Source organism: Molothrus aeneus, chromosome 3, assembly GCF_037042795.1.
Source record: "Molothrus aeneus isolate 106 chromosome 3, BPBGC_Maene_1.0, whole genome shotgun sequence".
Lineage (NCBI taxonomy): Eukaryota > Metazoa > Chordata > Aves > Passeriformes > Icteridae > Molothrus > Molothrus aeneus.
Window position 1 is genome coordinate 70,333,970 of NC_089648.1, and position 17,962 is coordinate 70,351,931.

At 37.4% G+C, this 17,962-nt stretch overlaps 1 protein-coding gene across 1 annotated transcript; it reads left to right on the top strand.

The window, feature by feature from the left end:
* Positions 1-3,312: 3,312 nt before the first annotated feature.
* LOC136554035 (WD repeat and coiled-coil-containing protein-like) lies at positions 3,313-17,502 on the top strand. Its single transcript, XM_066545830.1, has 3 exons — positions 3,313-5,232; positions 14,028-14,148; positions 17,336-17,502. Exons 1-3 carry the CDS (start codon positions 3,313-3,315, stop codon positions 17,500-17,502), a joined length of 2,208 nt encoding a protein of 735 aa, XP_066401927.1.
* Positions 17,503-17,962: the final 460 nt, after the last annotated feature.

The following is a 17,962-nucleotide window of genomic DNA, read 5'->3' on the forward strand; positions in this document are numbered from 1 at the left end:
AAACAAAAGTTCAATGTATCTTTTATTCACTTTGTGCCTTCTTTGATCCCTAGTATAACTTGCTCAAATCCATAATCATGGCATAACTTAGGCTTTATTCCCCACTGTATATTTTACAAGTCTTCCATTATTTACAGTTTTTTTTAAGATATAATCTGAAAGATAACCTTATCTCAAATTCATTTTCTCATACGTGGTGTTTATGGGGGTACCGGAGGATTCTGTTCTCACAGAAGTTCCTTCCCCACATTATTGCCTCTCACCAGAACCACAAGAGGAAATTCTCCTTGAAATTCTCAAATGTTATCCCAAATGGAATCTGGAGTTCCAACTCAGTTGCTACAGAATAGAGCTTGCAGGGTGTCTAAACCCTGCAGATTTCAACAAACACTGAGAATTAGAGAGTTTTGAAAAGGCCACAGCAAATTGTTGCTTACTTGATTCCCCAGCTCATTACAATGCCAGTGGAACTTTGTGGATGTTGCCATCTTTGTATCTGGGTATCTCAGATAATTAATTAGAAATAAGTATGTTTCAGATGAAGTATGTCTTCATATGTGTGTCATAAGTATGACTTCAGATGAAGTCCTATTTCCTAAAGCCTTTAGAGATGGTTGAAAATCTCACTGTAGCTCTGCTGCAAATATTTTTCAAGACTTCAGTGTTTGTGAGATGACCTGAATTCCAAAATTTAGGTTGATTATGACAAACTTACCGGCAAACCTCACATATTCAGCCCTGTATTATCCTCTGATAATGTGACAGACACTGCTGAAGAGCAAATGCTTTACGAGATGATGAAATTTAAAAAAAAAAAAACAACAGCAAATCAAGTCCAATCTTCCACACAAGTAATCATTCCATGCTCTCAAGATGCCAGCATAGCTAGCAGAATACACATTATACCTAGCAAAACATCTGAGCATTTCAGTCACACTGAGGCAGAAGTTTCTGCATCCAAACCACATTTAAGGTGGCTAGAATCCAGCTGTGACACAGTTTTGTTAGGATAATAAAAGCACAGTGGTGCAGAATATAGATGAGATACTGTGCCAAAGAATAGCTTTATCAGTTTCAGCAAAATACACCCAGAAGACAACAAAGCAGTGAAAGACTAATATTGTAAAGTAAAATAAATATATATTATACAGACTGTCAATTTATGGAGCTGCTGGGATTGTATTTTAAGTCAATCTGTTCATTAGAACTACTATGAGTAAGAAACTTTCACTAATATAGAAAAAAAACAATAATCCTGCTACAACTTGGAGGAAGTTGTCAGAACTCCTAGTGAAACAGGTATGGCAGAATTGCATTCGAGCCTCAAAAGGGTAAGGTAAAATCATTAAAAATCATAGTTTCACCCCAGGCACAGACAGAGACCAAAGAATTTACGAGTCTTGCGTAAAAAAGAATCTTCTAACCTGTATATTTAGCTTTTTAACTTTTACCTATTCCAGTCATCCTTGCTGGCTTGTTCTTGAAGAATATAAAAAAGTTTTTATTGTGAATGTAGTCTTCACTAAATAATTCATACCAAAAAAAAGTAGCTGGGAATGAGCATGCGATATAATTACACCAATTTGGGAGTTCTTTAGTGGTAATACCCATCCTCAGTAAATACACCTGGAAAAAGGGTATTAAAAATTCTTACAACAGAGGTCCAACTGCCTTCAACTTTTTCCTCAGGTGCTAATATACAATATTATATATTGTGTATATATATATATATATATATGATATATAATGTATATATATATGATGTATAAATGAGTTAAGGATGCAGAATGTGTATTGTTAAGCCTTACATCTTTAACCACAGTGATTACATTGATAGCTTGTGAACCTTTTCCCAGGTTTAGTTTATTCCCTTTTTGTTAATTTACAAAGAAAGAGACACAAGCTACATGGAAGCTGAAAGGAAATGCACTGGCAAAACAAGAATTACAGAAAGATGCTGATGATGGGATTCACTTACCTGCTTATAAGCTTCTAATGCCATCTTAGGCAGCCCAGGGACTATCTGGGGATCATCTCTTTGTTGCCAGCTGCCACCCCAGAATGGCACTACTCTTCTCTAAGTCCTGTGTTGTACCTGCCAGAGCAGTGTGGCTGTCTGAGATATCCTGGGGAGCTGAAAATAGTAATGGTTGCTTATATTTAAGTTAATTAATACCACCCTGACTATTTATGCTCAGCCAAACACACCCACTGTCCAAGCTAACCCCAGAGAGGGCTGTGCTGAGGAGGGAAGGATGGAGACACCCAAGCCAGTCCATCTGGCACAGGTCTGGGCCTGAAACAACACAGCCCACCCAAACTGCTGTATCCTCCCACAGCCCCACTGTGCTACAGCAATTTATTGGCTGGGTCCTTTGGTCTTTGACAACTCAAGGATCTTGCATGATGTTATGTTACACATATGCAGGGAAAATGCACGGTTAGGAGAAATAGGAAATTTTTGGATTCCTCTCTGCATTCTGTCTGTATAATGAGGGAACAGCCCTTAGATACAAGTGGCTGGGATGACCAAGAAAGAAATCAATATATATTTGTGGCTAGGAAGTATGTCCCAGTAAAATGAACACTAAACACTAATCAGGTCTCTTTGCTTCTAGACTATGTATTTGGGGCTTTTTAGTTTGGGTGTTTGTTTTTTTTTTTTCCATGTCACCTTCCTCTGTTCTCTTGTAACTACTAATAGAACAGAGCATGATTTCCCTTTTCTACTTTCCTTTCATAGCCATTTCAGATCTTGTCTCTTTGAAAGATGCTGCCCGTCACAGATTGCAATCTGCCTTGTACAGTTCTCAGTTATGTTTAAATCTTCTTTCATCCTCAAAGGCTGGCTGAAAGAAGTGTCAGGTCATTATTTCAGGCTGTAGCTTAATACTTAGGCTTACCAGTATATGATCTCTCTCTTTGGTAAAGACCTTCATTCACTGAAGGTCAAGGTATTAGTGTTATTTTTAAATATATTCCCAGCACTGAAGAGTTAAAAATAGCCTTCTACGAAAACGCACAGTAATTGGTTAAACCTTGTTAGCAATCACATGAAGATGATAACTCCTCCCAGGAAAAGACATAGCCAAAGCAGCTTTGACATGGATTTATACTTAGAAGAGCAGCTGCAGGCCTCCTGAGAAGGAGTTCACAATATAGACTCTTGGATTATTAGCAGAAAATTAGCAGCTTGATGCTGGAAAGGAAGGGAAGGAGGCATGAGAAAAAAACTTTCTCATGGTGATCTGCAAGTGAATTCCATGGATTCTCTATTTTGGAACTATCCTCATTAGAAAGAAAGCCTAAAAGATGGATTTGGGAAAGGCAAAGCTGCTGAGAACCGGCCTCAATGCTTTATATCAAGCTATCCACCCTGTGCATGGAATTGCCTGGACAGATGGGAAGCAAGTGATACTGACTACTTTATACTATCAAAATGGAGAGCTGAAGTTTGGAGACTCAAACATTCTTGGTCAATTTGAACATGTGCATGGGCTTTACTGGGGCCCATATTGCTCTACAGACATCCCAGCTCTGCTCGCTGTTCAGCACAAAAAGCACGTAAGCATTTGGCAGCTGGTCTACAGCAGTGCAGAGAAGAAAAAGCCCTTGATTTCTCAGACTTGTGAGGTTGGTGAGCCATTTCCACTGCTTTCTCAGGGCTGTGTCTGGCATCCTAAGAAGGAGGTCCTGGCTGTGCTTACAAAAAGAGATGCTTCAGTCTTGCACGCCGTTCGTACTGACAATACGCGGGTTAAGGCAGAGATCAAAAGCAGCGGACTCATCCACTGTGCTTGCTGGACTAAGGATGGTAATCGTTTAGTAGTTGCTATAGGCAGTACCCTGCACTCCTACATATGGGATAATGCTCAGAAAACTCTAAATATCTGCTCCTTTTGCCCAGTTTTTGATGTGGGAGGTTATATCTGCGCTATAGAAGCCACTCTGGATTTCCAAATTGCTGTAGCTACTGAGCTTCCTTTAGATAACATCTGTGGTATCAATGCAGGCATTGCATTTGATGTGCCCTCTGGTACAGAAGTTGGTTCTTTAACCTCACAGTCTGCTTTGGTGCTTGGTGACGAGGAATACTCCATGGACACACGAAGAAAGTCCATAGATTCAGATAGATCAGGTGTTGATTCAGTTGCTTCTTCTTCATCAGGTCCTGTGGATTTGACCCATATCCTTGCAAACCACCGTCGGTCTGATCCCAGTCCTCTCATTACTCTGAAACGCAAAGACTCTGCAGCAACAAATGGTCAAGATTCTTCTCACTTGATCTTGGTGACTTTTGAGAGGAAGGTAACAACCACCAGAAAAGTCACCATCCCAGGTATTTTGGTTCCTGATATAATGGCTTTTGATCTTAGAGCTCAGATTGTGGCAGTAGCCTCTAATACTTCTAATATTGTTCTGGTGTATTCAGTAATCTCTTCCTCCATGCCTCACATTCAACAAATCCAGCTGGAAAAAAATGAAAGACCAAAGGGCCTATGCTTTTTAACAGATAAACTCTTATTGATTCTGATTGGCAAGCAGAGGTTCCCTGATTCTAATCTCATTCCATCTTCAAGTTCAGACAGGTACGTAATGCGTCTTATGGTCAAAGAATTGATGCTGGAAGAAAATTCTTCAGCATTGCCTGAGACTAAGCAGAATATGTTTTATAACTTTGAATCCTCTGTTAATATACCTGGGAGAAGAAAATTCTTTGAGAACCTTGCCACAGAAGACCAACCTCAAAGCAGGGAGTTGTTAATACCAAGAAGCACAGTTATTCAGTCTCCAAGTGGCAGGAGAAGACTCATTGAAGAAGTAAAGAGCCCTAGTTATGAGCAGAGCTCTTCATCAAGTGTGAGTGACCTGGATGAAAAAAGGCTCCCAGGTGACTCCTCGGTGGCCTTGGAAACATTGGATGCTGAACCTATGAATCGCTCAGTGTCTCTTCGTGGCTTTGGATCACCCAGCAGGATTTCCAGCAGACCAACATCCCCTAAAGTGCAGTTCAATGTGATCCAAGAAGCATCGAATTCTCCTAAAAACAACAATTTGCCAAGTGAAAGGGGAATGAGTCACATATCTAGAAATTTAGAGAGACTTTGTGGCAGTTTCAATGAGTTACAGCTGAGCCTTTCTGAAATAACAGACTTGGCTAGGAATGGCAGGAGGATTTCTTTAGCCTACCCGTGTTCCCAGGAACCGCCTGTCGTGCATGTCACCTACCAGGTAACTTTTTGTCAGCTTAGAAATACTGTGATAGGTAACCAAACTTTTAAACAATCTTGCATTTATTTAGCTTTAAATCAAGTGGATGCAGTTTATTCTTATCAACCCATAAGAAATGTAACCTTGGTTTGGAGTCAAGCTTAATTTAAAATGGAATTATAATTTGTCATTGGAATGACAACTCAGGATGATGTGTATAGTTTACAGGATACTTAACATGGGAGATTTGTCTGTTTATTCTTTGATCATGCACAATTGTCTTGGACATTGGCTGATTTTGTGTGCATCTGTCAGAGAGAACAGAGCCAGAGTTGTTAATCTACAAAAGGCTTATATTTTAGTTTAGTGCAGAGATAAGACGATGAATGGGGGGCTACAGTAGCTCACCAGAAATCTAATAAATTTAAACCTGAGCTCAAATACAAAGTCTGAAGATAGCCAGATTCACAGGAAGACTGAAACAAAGTATTGAATGTCAATTTATGGAAAATTTAAATGGATATGACATGAATTTGGCTTATTTCTGCTTTGATTTCTCAACACTATTCTTTGCAAAATAAGATGTATTCAATTTGTAAAGCACATAACCACTTAAAATATTTAAAAAAAAACAACCCTCAAACAAACAAAAACCTTCTAATCCATCAATATGTAATTATGATTTCATTAGATAAATATAAGAATTTCAAACCACCATGTTCCTATTACCCTTGTTTTGGCAAATTTCCTCCTGGCTTCAATAAGAATTTCAACTAAGGAATGTAGGTTGGGTAATTATTTCTATCTACTATTTTTAATAGTATTCACAGGAATACTAACCTTACACTGATCAGATTTTTGAACATGTTGGTGGTAGTGATAAAACTGGTATCACTTTCAGGATGTAAATGCCAATTATAAATGCATTCTTATCTACTGCAACATAAGCAGCATTATGTCAACATAATACACTGCATTGTGATGATGCTGAAGCAAATTCTACTTCCTTTAACTTTAAAGGAATCTATGTAGACATCTAAGTACCCCTCCTTAAAAAGCCATTAAGGGAATGGTGACTCAATTCAATCATGGTCATTACTTTCTAGCAAGTGTTTACTTGGCATTTAAACAGATTCGGGTGTGTTGGGTTTTCTGGATAAAAGCAAAGCTTTCGATCTGAATTAGTCAATAATTTAACTTGAACACATTATACAAATTCTGGTGGAAAAGTAGCATGTCTATTTTAAATAGTTCAGGATTTTATTGGCCAAGAAGCAAGCCCTTCTGTTCTCCAGTATGTTCAAATTAATTTTGATTTCTTAACATAAATCAACTTATTTATTTAGCAAGCAGCCCTGTTTCTAGGAGTCAATTGGATTAACCTTTCCCAAGAGAAGTTTTATTTGTGACACATAACATTAATCTAAGATCTGAAGTTGCTGTGCACGTGCTTGCACTAGAAGTAAGAATTAGTTAACCTGCTATTTTTCTTTGGAAAGAACAACAAAAAAATTAAGTGCTTCTAAAATACTGCTAGAAAAACTATGTTTAGTAAGGAATACTTATTTATCTGAATAGGTTAGTTTCACATTAAGCCAGCAGCAAGCACTGCTAGCACCACATTACAATGACTCAAAAAAGTGCCACTAATGCCTTCCCACACACAGCTTTCCTGGCGAAGTCTCCACTAATGCCTTGTATAGTTCAGCCCCTCTTCTGAAATCTAACAGGATCACAGCATGATGCCAAAAAATAATGAAAAGTAGACTTGGGAGAAAGGTCTACAGACAGACAGGGAAATATTTGCTTCATAGGCAGCTAATAATTTTCAGAGAAATAGTTGTTTTGATTAGTTTCTATTCAGACATCTGAACCTTGTTCCTTCTTCAGGAGTTGTTTAGTACACTGTGAGCTCAGAGACCAGCTGGGCTGTGAGCTCCAGCCAGACTCTGTGTTCACAGAGCAGAAAGTCAGGAAATAACTTTATTGCCTTATGATATAAGTATCAGCCAGTGGAAAACTTTCTAAGCTTTAGGAACACTGCAGTCCAGTCAATAATATGCCCATTATCTTCCAGCTCTTTGTGCCAAGTGCATGTCTTCTTAAGTGTCTCTATAATCCCCAGCACAGCAGAGGCTCAGTCTTGATTGAGAAGTCTATTGCACTAAAGAATATAATTATCAGAACTGCATAACCATATTTATACATTTAGAAAATAAAATGAAAGTTTAAAACATAATGGTTAAAAATGTAGCAATAATTAATGAGCAATTATGAACATTGTTGTGCAGAAGCGTTATTGACATATTTATGTGTACTTCCTGTTCTGCTTAGGAAACTAAAAAAACAGAAACATTTATTACTTAATAATTCATAATGTTTGCTCATTTAACAGTCTTTCATAACCTTTGTTTATACTGTTAGTGCAAGTCTGCCTGTAACTCCTCTGAAGTCACATCTATGCAGTGCTACCAGAATCTGTATTCTTTGTAGCCCATAGCCATAGAGGAAAACCATGATCATTCACACTTTGGAAATGTCACTGCACTATCACTTTTGTAATAGCATTCAGCCACCGGAGGTAACTTGATCATTCAACCCTGGAAAGCAAATATTATTGCTCTTTCATCACAGGCAGGTTTGTGATTCAGGGGAATGTGGGAGGGCAGACAGACAAATGCAATAAGAAGACATTATTTAAAAAGAAAAAAAATAAAAGAGGATCTGTCACAGATTTTTTTCTGTTTCACTTTGCAAAAAGATACTTATACGATCCCTTCCCCCAGAAAAGAAACAGCTGCAGAATATTTAAACTAGTCTCATTCAGAAGCTAATTACAGTGGAAATAAAGCCAATCTGGATCTCAAATTAAAGGCATTTAGGCAAACCTCTCCAGGAGGAATAACATTCATCTTAATCTGAAGAACATCTTTAAACTCCTACATTTTGTTCACAAGCAGTATGATGTCAACAGTTTATATCACTGATAGCATATATTGCATAATTAAATAGGAAATAATATCTTTTCAGCAATTAGTCACAATTACTTTCTTTTCTTAGCACAGACCAGTAATTGTACATAAGTCAATCTGTACTTTTATAGTATCTTCATACAATTTGCTATGGGAAGCTTTATTGCCAGCTACAAAGGTCAGCTACAAAATAAACGTGGGTGTTATAATTTTTTTACGGATATCTGGGAGATGAACAGAAAGGATCCAAACATATGGCAGTAAAGCTCTGGTAGAAATACATGATGTAAAGAAGGGGAATATAAGGGGCGCACAAAAAAAATGAGCAAAGACCAGGCTGAAATGATGAGCTGTAATAAGACCATGAACCCTTCTGAAATCCAAAGGGCAATTTTGACTTGGGTTGAGCAATAGAAAGTAAGTCATGAAAATGATGGAAGAGGAAGCTGATATGACTGCTCCCTGGAGTAAGAAACTAGTCAGCTATCCTGAAATTTAGAAACAAGAGATTTAGGATGACTGTAAAAGAAAGACCTGCAGTATTCAAGAGAAAGTGTGATTAATGCATGGATAACATTTGAGCAAAGGTTGAGGAATTTGTGTGATTAATGCATGGATAACATTTTGAGCAAAGGTTGGGGAATTTGATATTAAGAAATTCTGTCAACAGCGTTCTGAAACTGATCAATAGCAGGCAAGCAGGGTCTGTAGAGGAGACACAATTCCTTTTGTTAAAGCAGATGATTTGTTTGTTGGATGCACAGGTGTAAAAGGAAAGGAACACACAATGTCAAAAATAGAGCCAAGTTATCATACTGCACAAAGAAAGTAGAGATCACATATAAATATCATGGAAGCACAAAAGGTGTATCTTAGATGACAACACACCTGAAACAGTAGCTGCAGAGAGCCAAGAGGAGAGAAATCCCAGCATTGTGTCACCAGGAATGCTGATGTGCCCTATAAATGCAAACTGCACTGGGATTTAAGCACCTCTGAGCACCTCAGGTCTCTTCCAGCATAAACATTTTACAGGCTTATGCTTCTCTGCCAGGTTAATTAAGGTTGCAATTGGAATGTCCCACATAAGGGTAAGGAAAGGAAAGATATCAGTATCTCCACCACAATAAAAACAGAAACTACCAAAAAGCAGGCAGGAATCACAGCAACAGTAGAAATAATGACAGGGAAGGGGAGCAGTGCAAGCTGTCAAACCTTATGAACACCACCTGTGGCAATGCTGCACGAGGCACAGTGAGAATGTAAATCATAATTCTCCTTCCTCTTCAATGCTCTCTTCCTTAGCTGTTTAAGTGTCTTTCCATTGTTTTCTGGGACAGAACTCCCACATCTAGCTAATCTACTAGCTTTTACTCACCCTGCACAATGAATATAGGGGCAAGGTAAAAGCAACCTGACTAATGGGTACTAAGGTATCAAATATGAAATCACCAGTGGAGCACAACACAGTTGAAATCAAGGGTGTAAAAGAAGGAAAACAGAATGCTAGACAACTACAGCACTAATCACTGTACAATGCATGTGCTAACCTGATACCTTTCCCTTATAAAACAACAGATTATTAACACAAAGGAGATGAAGAATATTTAAAATACCTGTAATTCAGTACAGTACTTGAAATATGCCACAGGGGAAATTATTTGTTCAACAGCAGAGAGTAGGGATTAATAGAAGAAAAATAAGATGGTTAAGGAATTAGCTGCAATGGAGACAGTAATAGTTATACCAATATAGAAGAAAATGGAAAAAATTACTGGTGGATTTTCTCATGATGGATTTTCAGTGTCATCTAAAAGTTTCATTAATGATTTGCTGAGTTATGCTTATAAAATCTGCATATGACATAAAGTCAGTAATATTCTCAGTAAAGGATCAGGATTTCACACTTGTAAATGGATGACTATTATTTAACATCTAGAATAAATTTTAAAAAAGGATTGAAATTAATGAAATGAACTAATATAAAGTGCATAGTAATATATTCCAGGATTAAGAGATGAAATTTCTGCTTCTGTACATGTTATTTGACTACAAGATGACTGTGAATTTAAAATACAATACTGTTACGAAAAGAACAAAGGCAGTGTGTGGGCACATCAGTGAGGCATATCCTTCAGCAGGTGATGAGCACTGGGCACACAGCTGGCAGGTCTCATCTGAAAAACATTTTACATTCCTAGACATCCATGGGCAAGAAGAACACACTGAGACTTCAACTGATCACTAACCCAGCATCAATAAAAACAATTCTGAGTGGTAGCATATTCTCATTTACCTCACTGGTTCATCAGTTGTTAAATTTAAGTTCGTTAAGATGATCTCAGCATGCAGGAGAGTGTAGGCAGTGCATTAGGAAATACAAGAAAAATGAAGAAAAGGTCAAGAGGCAGAACCAGCTCCAGCTGACTGCTCAGTGGGGTTCAAAAAAGGGAGAGAAGGCATGTTCACTTATTGTGCAGTATGAAAACTGCAAATACGTGAGATATATAACATCTCATCCAGGAATCCTTTTGCCTTAGTAAATGATGCTTTTCTCCTACATATCTGCAATCTGAAATGTGAGTTTTGAAAGACAGCTTGGCACTGCTGTGACTGGCTGGCTGCTGCCTAGAACACCCTTAATAGGATGTAAAATCTGATCTGGGCAGGCTGACATGGGTGAGGGAAAACAATTATTGATCATTTCTTTTTGCTGGGTTTTTGTTGAGGAAGAGTTGCACTTGACATACTACAGGAAGTTGGCTAAAGAAACTTAATCTGAAAATATACAACTAATGTATGTGGAAATATATTTGTTTCTTCTGTTATTAACATGTTCTTTGTCTACCAATAAACTTTGTTCTAGGATAAAGCAACTAACACAAGGGATTTTAATCTGGGAATTTCAAGTCCTCTGATTACTATTGAGATAAATAACAACATAGCAAAAACAGACATAGATTTTGGGAAGAGGTGGATTAAATCTAGATTTGGCTAGAAAATTGTCTTTGGGTTATGGCACCAAGGCAAGCTTTTAGTTGTACCTCTAACTCTGTCACAAATTACTTCCATGACCTTGACTAAATCTCTTAAGCTCCCTGTGTAATGGTATGATCATCTATAAGAAGGGGATACTAAGAGTTACCTGCCTCACAAGAAGGAACAGGTTTAAATCAGGTAATCTGTGATATGACATCTGTGAACACATTCCTCCAAGAGAAGGCACATTATCACCACTTAAACTAAGCATTAAGCAAAAAGGCTAAATAATTAGAAGATTATAACAGAGAAAGATTCTTGACCTGACAGAATTTGTAAAAAGTCAAAAATAAATGCATAAGATGATTATGTTTATCATTACAAACAGAAGCATGTAACAGAGAAAATAGCTCATATGAACACTGACAAGTGATGAAAGACAAACAACTGAGACTTGATCTTTCAGGTCTGTCCTTGAAAAACTGTTTCAGATAAAAAAATAGGTGTTGTGCAGTTTTGTGTATACAAAAATGTCCTCCACTTCCAATGGCTGTTCCAATAATAATGTGCAATGCTATATAGGAAACAAACTAGAACAAAATCATCTTGAGTATACATTTCCATTCAACTGATTTCAAGTCAAGACAGACAGAGCTAGATTATTTTCTGATAATTCTTAAGTTGAAGCGTATCTATGTGAAAAATGGACCCCCTTGGGTCAAGTCAATGAGCTTGTCTCATGTACAGTCCACTTTTTTCTATAATTCATGAACTGAAGTTCCAGTTTGAATAAACTCTGTTATTCCAACCTGAACTCAGGAAAATGAAATAGTTGTTAGATGTGCTAGTCCACAAACTGCAGCAATGACAAAGCTTTGCACAAATACCTGCACAGGCAAAGAGCACCTTTGCAATGCCTATAAAAGCACAAACTCACTGCTGAACATTCAGGCCATTGAGTTTCAGGTGTGTTTAGGTTCAATAGAATACAGTACTACATAATTTGGAAATTCCAAGTTTTTGGAAAATTTCCAAGTACTACATAACTTGGAAATACTTAAAAATTACAAAGAACTTTTCTTATATAGTTGCAGCTGTAACAAAAAGCTGCTATAGGTTTATGACTAAGACAATGATACTTCTTTGATGTATTCCTTAGGTATATCCTTTATTAATTATGCACCAACAAATTTCTGGTTATTCTGAATGTGGAAAAAAGATGAGAAGACATTTGAAAGTTGGAAAGTTCACATATTTAATGGAAAGATTTTTTTATGGTTTTTATTAATAAAATCACTCACAATAAATAAAAAATAGATAAATAAAATAAAGAAATAAATAAAAATCAGCCATAGACTATCTGCATGAGCAAATAATAGCAGAGTGGGAGAAAGGACATTTGCAACAGTCAGCAGACATTCTGATTTACAGAATTCAATGCAGTTGCATGACAGCACAACTGTGTACAGAAAAGTGAAAGAGATTGATTTAGAAAGGTTGTTACACAGCAAAAAAGCACACATTCACAGAGAGCAACTGTGAAAAGACAGCACAATTAGAAATGAAGACAAGCATTACAAGAGACATTTATTTAGTCAGAGGTTAGATTACAAATTGAAGATGCAGTTGTGAATTCATTCAACCATAAGTTTTACATTAGCAAGAAAAATTCAAGGGTGTGAAGTAGACACAGACAGAGTAGGACTAGAACAGGAGTTAGGATAGATGAGATCCTGTCAATCCATTCTGAAATATTACCTTGGACCCTTTTGAATGTATGAAACAGAGGGGTCTATGAAATTGGGTAAATAGACTGTCCATTCATAACAAATATGTAAAATCTGGGGGTATTGCAAACATAAAGATGCCAAAGAAAAAGAAACAAGCAAAACATAACACATGGAACTACACAGGGAGAAAGCATGGAAAGAATAAAATGAAATTCACAGGACAAAGTATAGAAATATTATTTAGCAATATTAGTTAGAAGAAAATGTCCCATCCACATCTATTTCATAATAACATTTAGTCATTGGAAAATTTTCAGTGTTAAAAGGACTTTTAAATTATAGCAGATAGGGAAATGTAAGTTCAAATATATATCCACTCCATGACTATAGCAGCTCTACAATTTTTTTGTCCTTGCACCTTGCAGTAACTAGAAAGATGAAACACAAAGATGTTGATTCTTAGGGCCACCTAAATTTCATGAAGCACAAACAAGCCACCTTTATATTCAAGTGTGTTCTTTCAGTGAATATCAGAGCAAATTCCAAGGCTGTAAATCCATACATTCCCTCTGTCTCAATGCAAGTCACAGGATTCCCAAGCTACCTTGATGTGACAGCTTTTCAGAGACTGCTGCTAGGTCCAGTCTCTCTGCAATACTCCCTGTGCCAAAATAACCCTGAGGTTATTTTGCCAGGGTGTAATAGCTGCCCAATGGCTCTCAAACCCACCCACACATACAGCTGAAACTGAGCAGAGTGCTCATTTACTCTGGCAGGATCTGGAACAACATTATTCCATGTATGATACATTCCCTTCCACTGAACTGGCTTCAGGCAGGGAGGCCCCACAGACACACAGATACCCAGCCCAGGACAATACATGTACAGAGCTGAGGCAGCTTTGAGCTGCAGGAGCTCACAAAGCAAAAACCAAAGAGGCATTTTTATCCTCCTCACATTGGGCTATGAGATTGTGCTTAGAATGGTCCTGCATGATGATGGGAAAGACAGACAAAGAAAAGGCAAAATGACTAAAGAACTGAAAGGAATAAGAGCAGAAGAATGCTTATGAGTACTCGGGCTCAATGTCTAAGCCATTAACTAGATCTTTTCTTTTATATACATGGATATGAAGAAAAGCTTTTCAAATGGATCAGTTACTGAAGAAACAAAAGACGTTCTCCTCTGTGATGGCAAGATCCATTTGAGTTTAGTCCAGCAGCTGTTTGATCTGCCTGTTATTGAAATGAAACACGGTACGTTCTTTTTATTTCTTCTATCTGGTTTCACCTGAGATTTTTAGCATATAAAAGAAGCATTTGTGACAGAATAATTACCCCAGACTTTAGTAAACTGAGCTAACCAACTTCTTTTGGCAAGTGTGTGTTTTCCCTTGTCTGAAATACAGCAGAGACTCTTGAAATAATTTAAATGCTAAGTAACTGCAAAACTACCTATTAGCAGAGTAATATGTTAGGTGCCTCTGCAAAGGAAGGCTGAGAAAATAATCAGTACACTGTGTTACCTGGAAGGAGAATAGTAGAATTGCTTTCCTAAAACCTTTTGGCATTTTGCTTCATCCATCCTTACTAGCATGTCTCAGCCCTGACAACAGAGAATAGGTTGGAGAAAAATTCAAAAATTCACTCTCAGAATATTATATACATACATACATACATACATATATATATATATATATAAAGTAGCATTTGGGATTATTTTAATGTAAGATAAAAAATGAAGCTTGGTGTTCCTATTTGCCAGTCTCCCATTTTTACCACCCACCACTGATTAACTCATAAGGACAGGTGTAAAAGGGGAACCCTGGCCCCAGACTGGCCTCTGAATTGCTTTGTCCCTGTCTGTTCCTGTGTGACATTTCTCAGCAACACACAAACTGCCATTTCTTAGCCATTTCACTATAATGCTTCTGATGGCTTTTCTCATCACAGACTACCATGATCCTCTTTCTGAGGTTGTTCCAGAAGACAAGGACATGCATGTTTCATATTTTTGTCAGGAATCTTCCTTGACTGTGCAGTGTAGTGGAAGCACACATATGAAAAAACTCTACCTGCTGTTGAGACCTGAGCTATTTCCCAGCAGGCTTCTGCAGCAACATGATGCAGAGCTGCAGGGCAAGGAGGAGCCCATTTTTGGCCTGTATTTCCAGCTCTTGATTTTGGAAAGAAGTGCCCATAATAAACAAGGGAACTGAGAAAACCAATTTTCAGCTCTACAGAGCAGTTGAATATTTAATTAGCAGAACACCTTTCCTCAAATTTATGTATGAGACTTCAGAGATATCAAAAAGATAATGTCTCAGAATCATCCTAGTATGTCCCTCTTTCTGCTCGGATTTTCTGATATTGAGTCTGTACGCTTTCAGCAAAAACAAAAACTGAAACAATCTTTCTAAAACTCACCAAAATCCTGCAAAATTATAAGGTTTGGAGCAGAAGCAGTTGTGTAGCTCTTTATTCAGTTCTAGATGGTACTTGCTTATATTCCTAAAAGTTTCTTTTGACACATGACATAAATATTAAATGTGAAATTTAAAAATATCACTCCCATCCTTTAATACTACATAATTAAAGGGTATGTAATGAAGAGCATGCTTGTATTATAATGACAGCCTGGCATTTATTACAATGAGTAAACACTTAAGCAGTAATAGATTGGAGGGAAAAGCTTCACAACTGTATGTCAAATTCATGTCCACAGCAATGCTGTCAAGATCATCAGAGTTAAAAGAGCAATGAGCTCGGCCTCATTGTTTGCCCTTTAAGCCCAGGACTGTAATACCATTACCTATGCTAAATAGAGTCTGTTGTGTAGTGCTCCTGGTAGCAGCACACAGGAGTCTCTCTTTTTGGCATATCATCATAATAATTGTTCACAGTAAAAGATTACTACACTCTACACACTATGGTTATTCCATGGGATATGCCTCCAAGCAAGTGTTATAAATGACACTGAGAATTTCCAGCATTTCAATGGATGAAAATAATTTCAAGAGTCTGATACAAAAGTATGCTTCATCAATTTGATTAACAATGGAATATCCATTTGGATCATAGAAATTCCACTTTCAGGGCCACTGCTCACAGAATCTGAAGTCTGTTCAGATTTAGAAAGAAAGTATTAAGAGCAGAAGATTAAAGATCCATGGTTTGGAAAGACAATCTTCTTATGATGTAACAGGTGACATGACAACATACAACCAGCCTGAAAAAATGTTTTGTTAGTGGTTAAAGAAGGGGAGATTTACCTTCTCCAGGAGCATGCTTTGTTACGACTGACAAAAATAAGGATGGTTCATTTGGACTTTCTACAGTTCCTTTTTTCATATACCATTTCAAAAACAGTTTTATATCCCAAAATCTAAAATCCCAACACAGAACCTAACAGGGTCTTCTTTCCCTCATATCCCAGCTAATGCCCCTGCTCAATAATGACAGAATCACACGCTCTAAGGAAATTGTGTCATATAAAGGCTCCCCCAATGGTTTTAAGTTGCCACAGATTTTTTTTTTCCATACAGTGTCAAACTGGAAAAAAATAGAGAATTCACTTTTTTCTATGAGAACTGCAATATCCAGCAAGAAAGAAAGCCAGATGAATCACTAAAGAAAATAAATACAGCTTCATTTTTAAGCCAATTTGCTAAGAAAAGTAAAAAAAAAAAAAAAAAAGTGGGTGGAGGTCTATTTTCTTCTATGCAATACAGATAGAGAACCTAAAATGTTTTGGTTTTTAAATCTCATCCCTTTTTTTTTTCTGAAAAAAAGGATTAAAAATGTCATCCATATTTTGTTCATTCTCTTTAGGAGAAGATTCTATAAATAATTAAAAGACAAGAAATTTTACTGTAGCAGCTTTTGTAAATAATCTTCAAGGTGTAACTTTATTCTATTTGCTATATGAATCTGAAAATACATGGAACAATCTTGGCTTGATGGTAATGAGATGGAGACCCCTACTCCTTTCTAGAGCAAGTACAGCCAATCATTTTTGCTGGCAACTTTTCCAGTTTTTATAATCTCTTCATTATTTGAGTAGAGCAGATGAGTGAAAGGCTAAGCAGAAGTTGATGTCATTAGAACAAAAGTCAGCTGAAAGGCTGGCTGGGTTTTCAGAAGATGAAGACACTTTTAGTTCATTAGAACTAGCAAAGATGCACCTTGTGTTTGAACTTAATATAAATAAGGGACAAAATGCCTCAAACCTTGCAAGACCTTTCATTTAGCTCCTCACTGCATCTGCACAAAGGTGTGTTGAGCATGGATTGTCAGACCTTAATGTCATTAGTGTAATAAGGCTTTAGTGCACAAAAAGAAACCCTGCTCTGCCTGCATGCTCATTGACTTTTAGAAACGTGCTTCTACATTTACGTAACCACAGCAGTGCACTCATTTTCTTTTTCTTACTTAATTTTTGTAGGCTCTTCTTGGATTGTGCTCACTGCAGACAAGGACGGCTTTGTGCCATTAATATTCAAAGCCACACAAGAGATAATCATAAGGGATGGAACTGACAGTTCAGAAGTCTGTGGAGGTCACTCCTACAAAAAAAGCATCCCAATGCGACCACCAAGCAGAGTGACATAATTTCTGAACAAAGAACCCCAATGACCTTCTTTTCTCCTACAATACAGAGACATTCTGTGCTCTCAGACACTGAGAGACTAGAAAGCTGTCTTCACTACTTTCTGTGTATTGTAACTGCAAAATCTGTGGCATGGTTACACCATAGCTGCATCCTGGGGTTGGCTGGACCCTCACTATTCCTTTGGCAGGACTGGACCTACAGTGAAGTTCACCACAGCTGCTGTTATTAATGGCTGGAGCCAAGAGACCATCGTCTACTTTGAGGTCAGGATGTTCTTGGAGGAACAGTAACAACAAATCTAGCTGGTGCAGGTGGTACAGTTTAACATAAAACCTGAATAAAATACAACTAAAGAGCTTTTATATTCATTAAGGAAAACCAGGATAGGAAAAAAAAAAGAAAAAGAAAGAAAATTGTCTCTGCCTCTTTTCTGTTCCAGCTGGATCCCATGGAAACCTG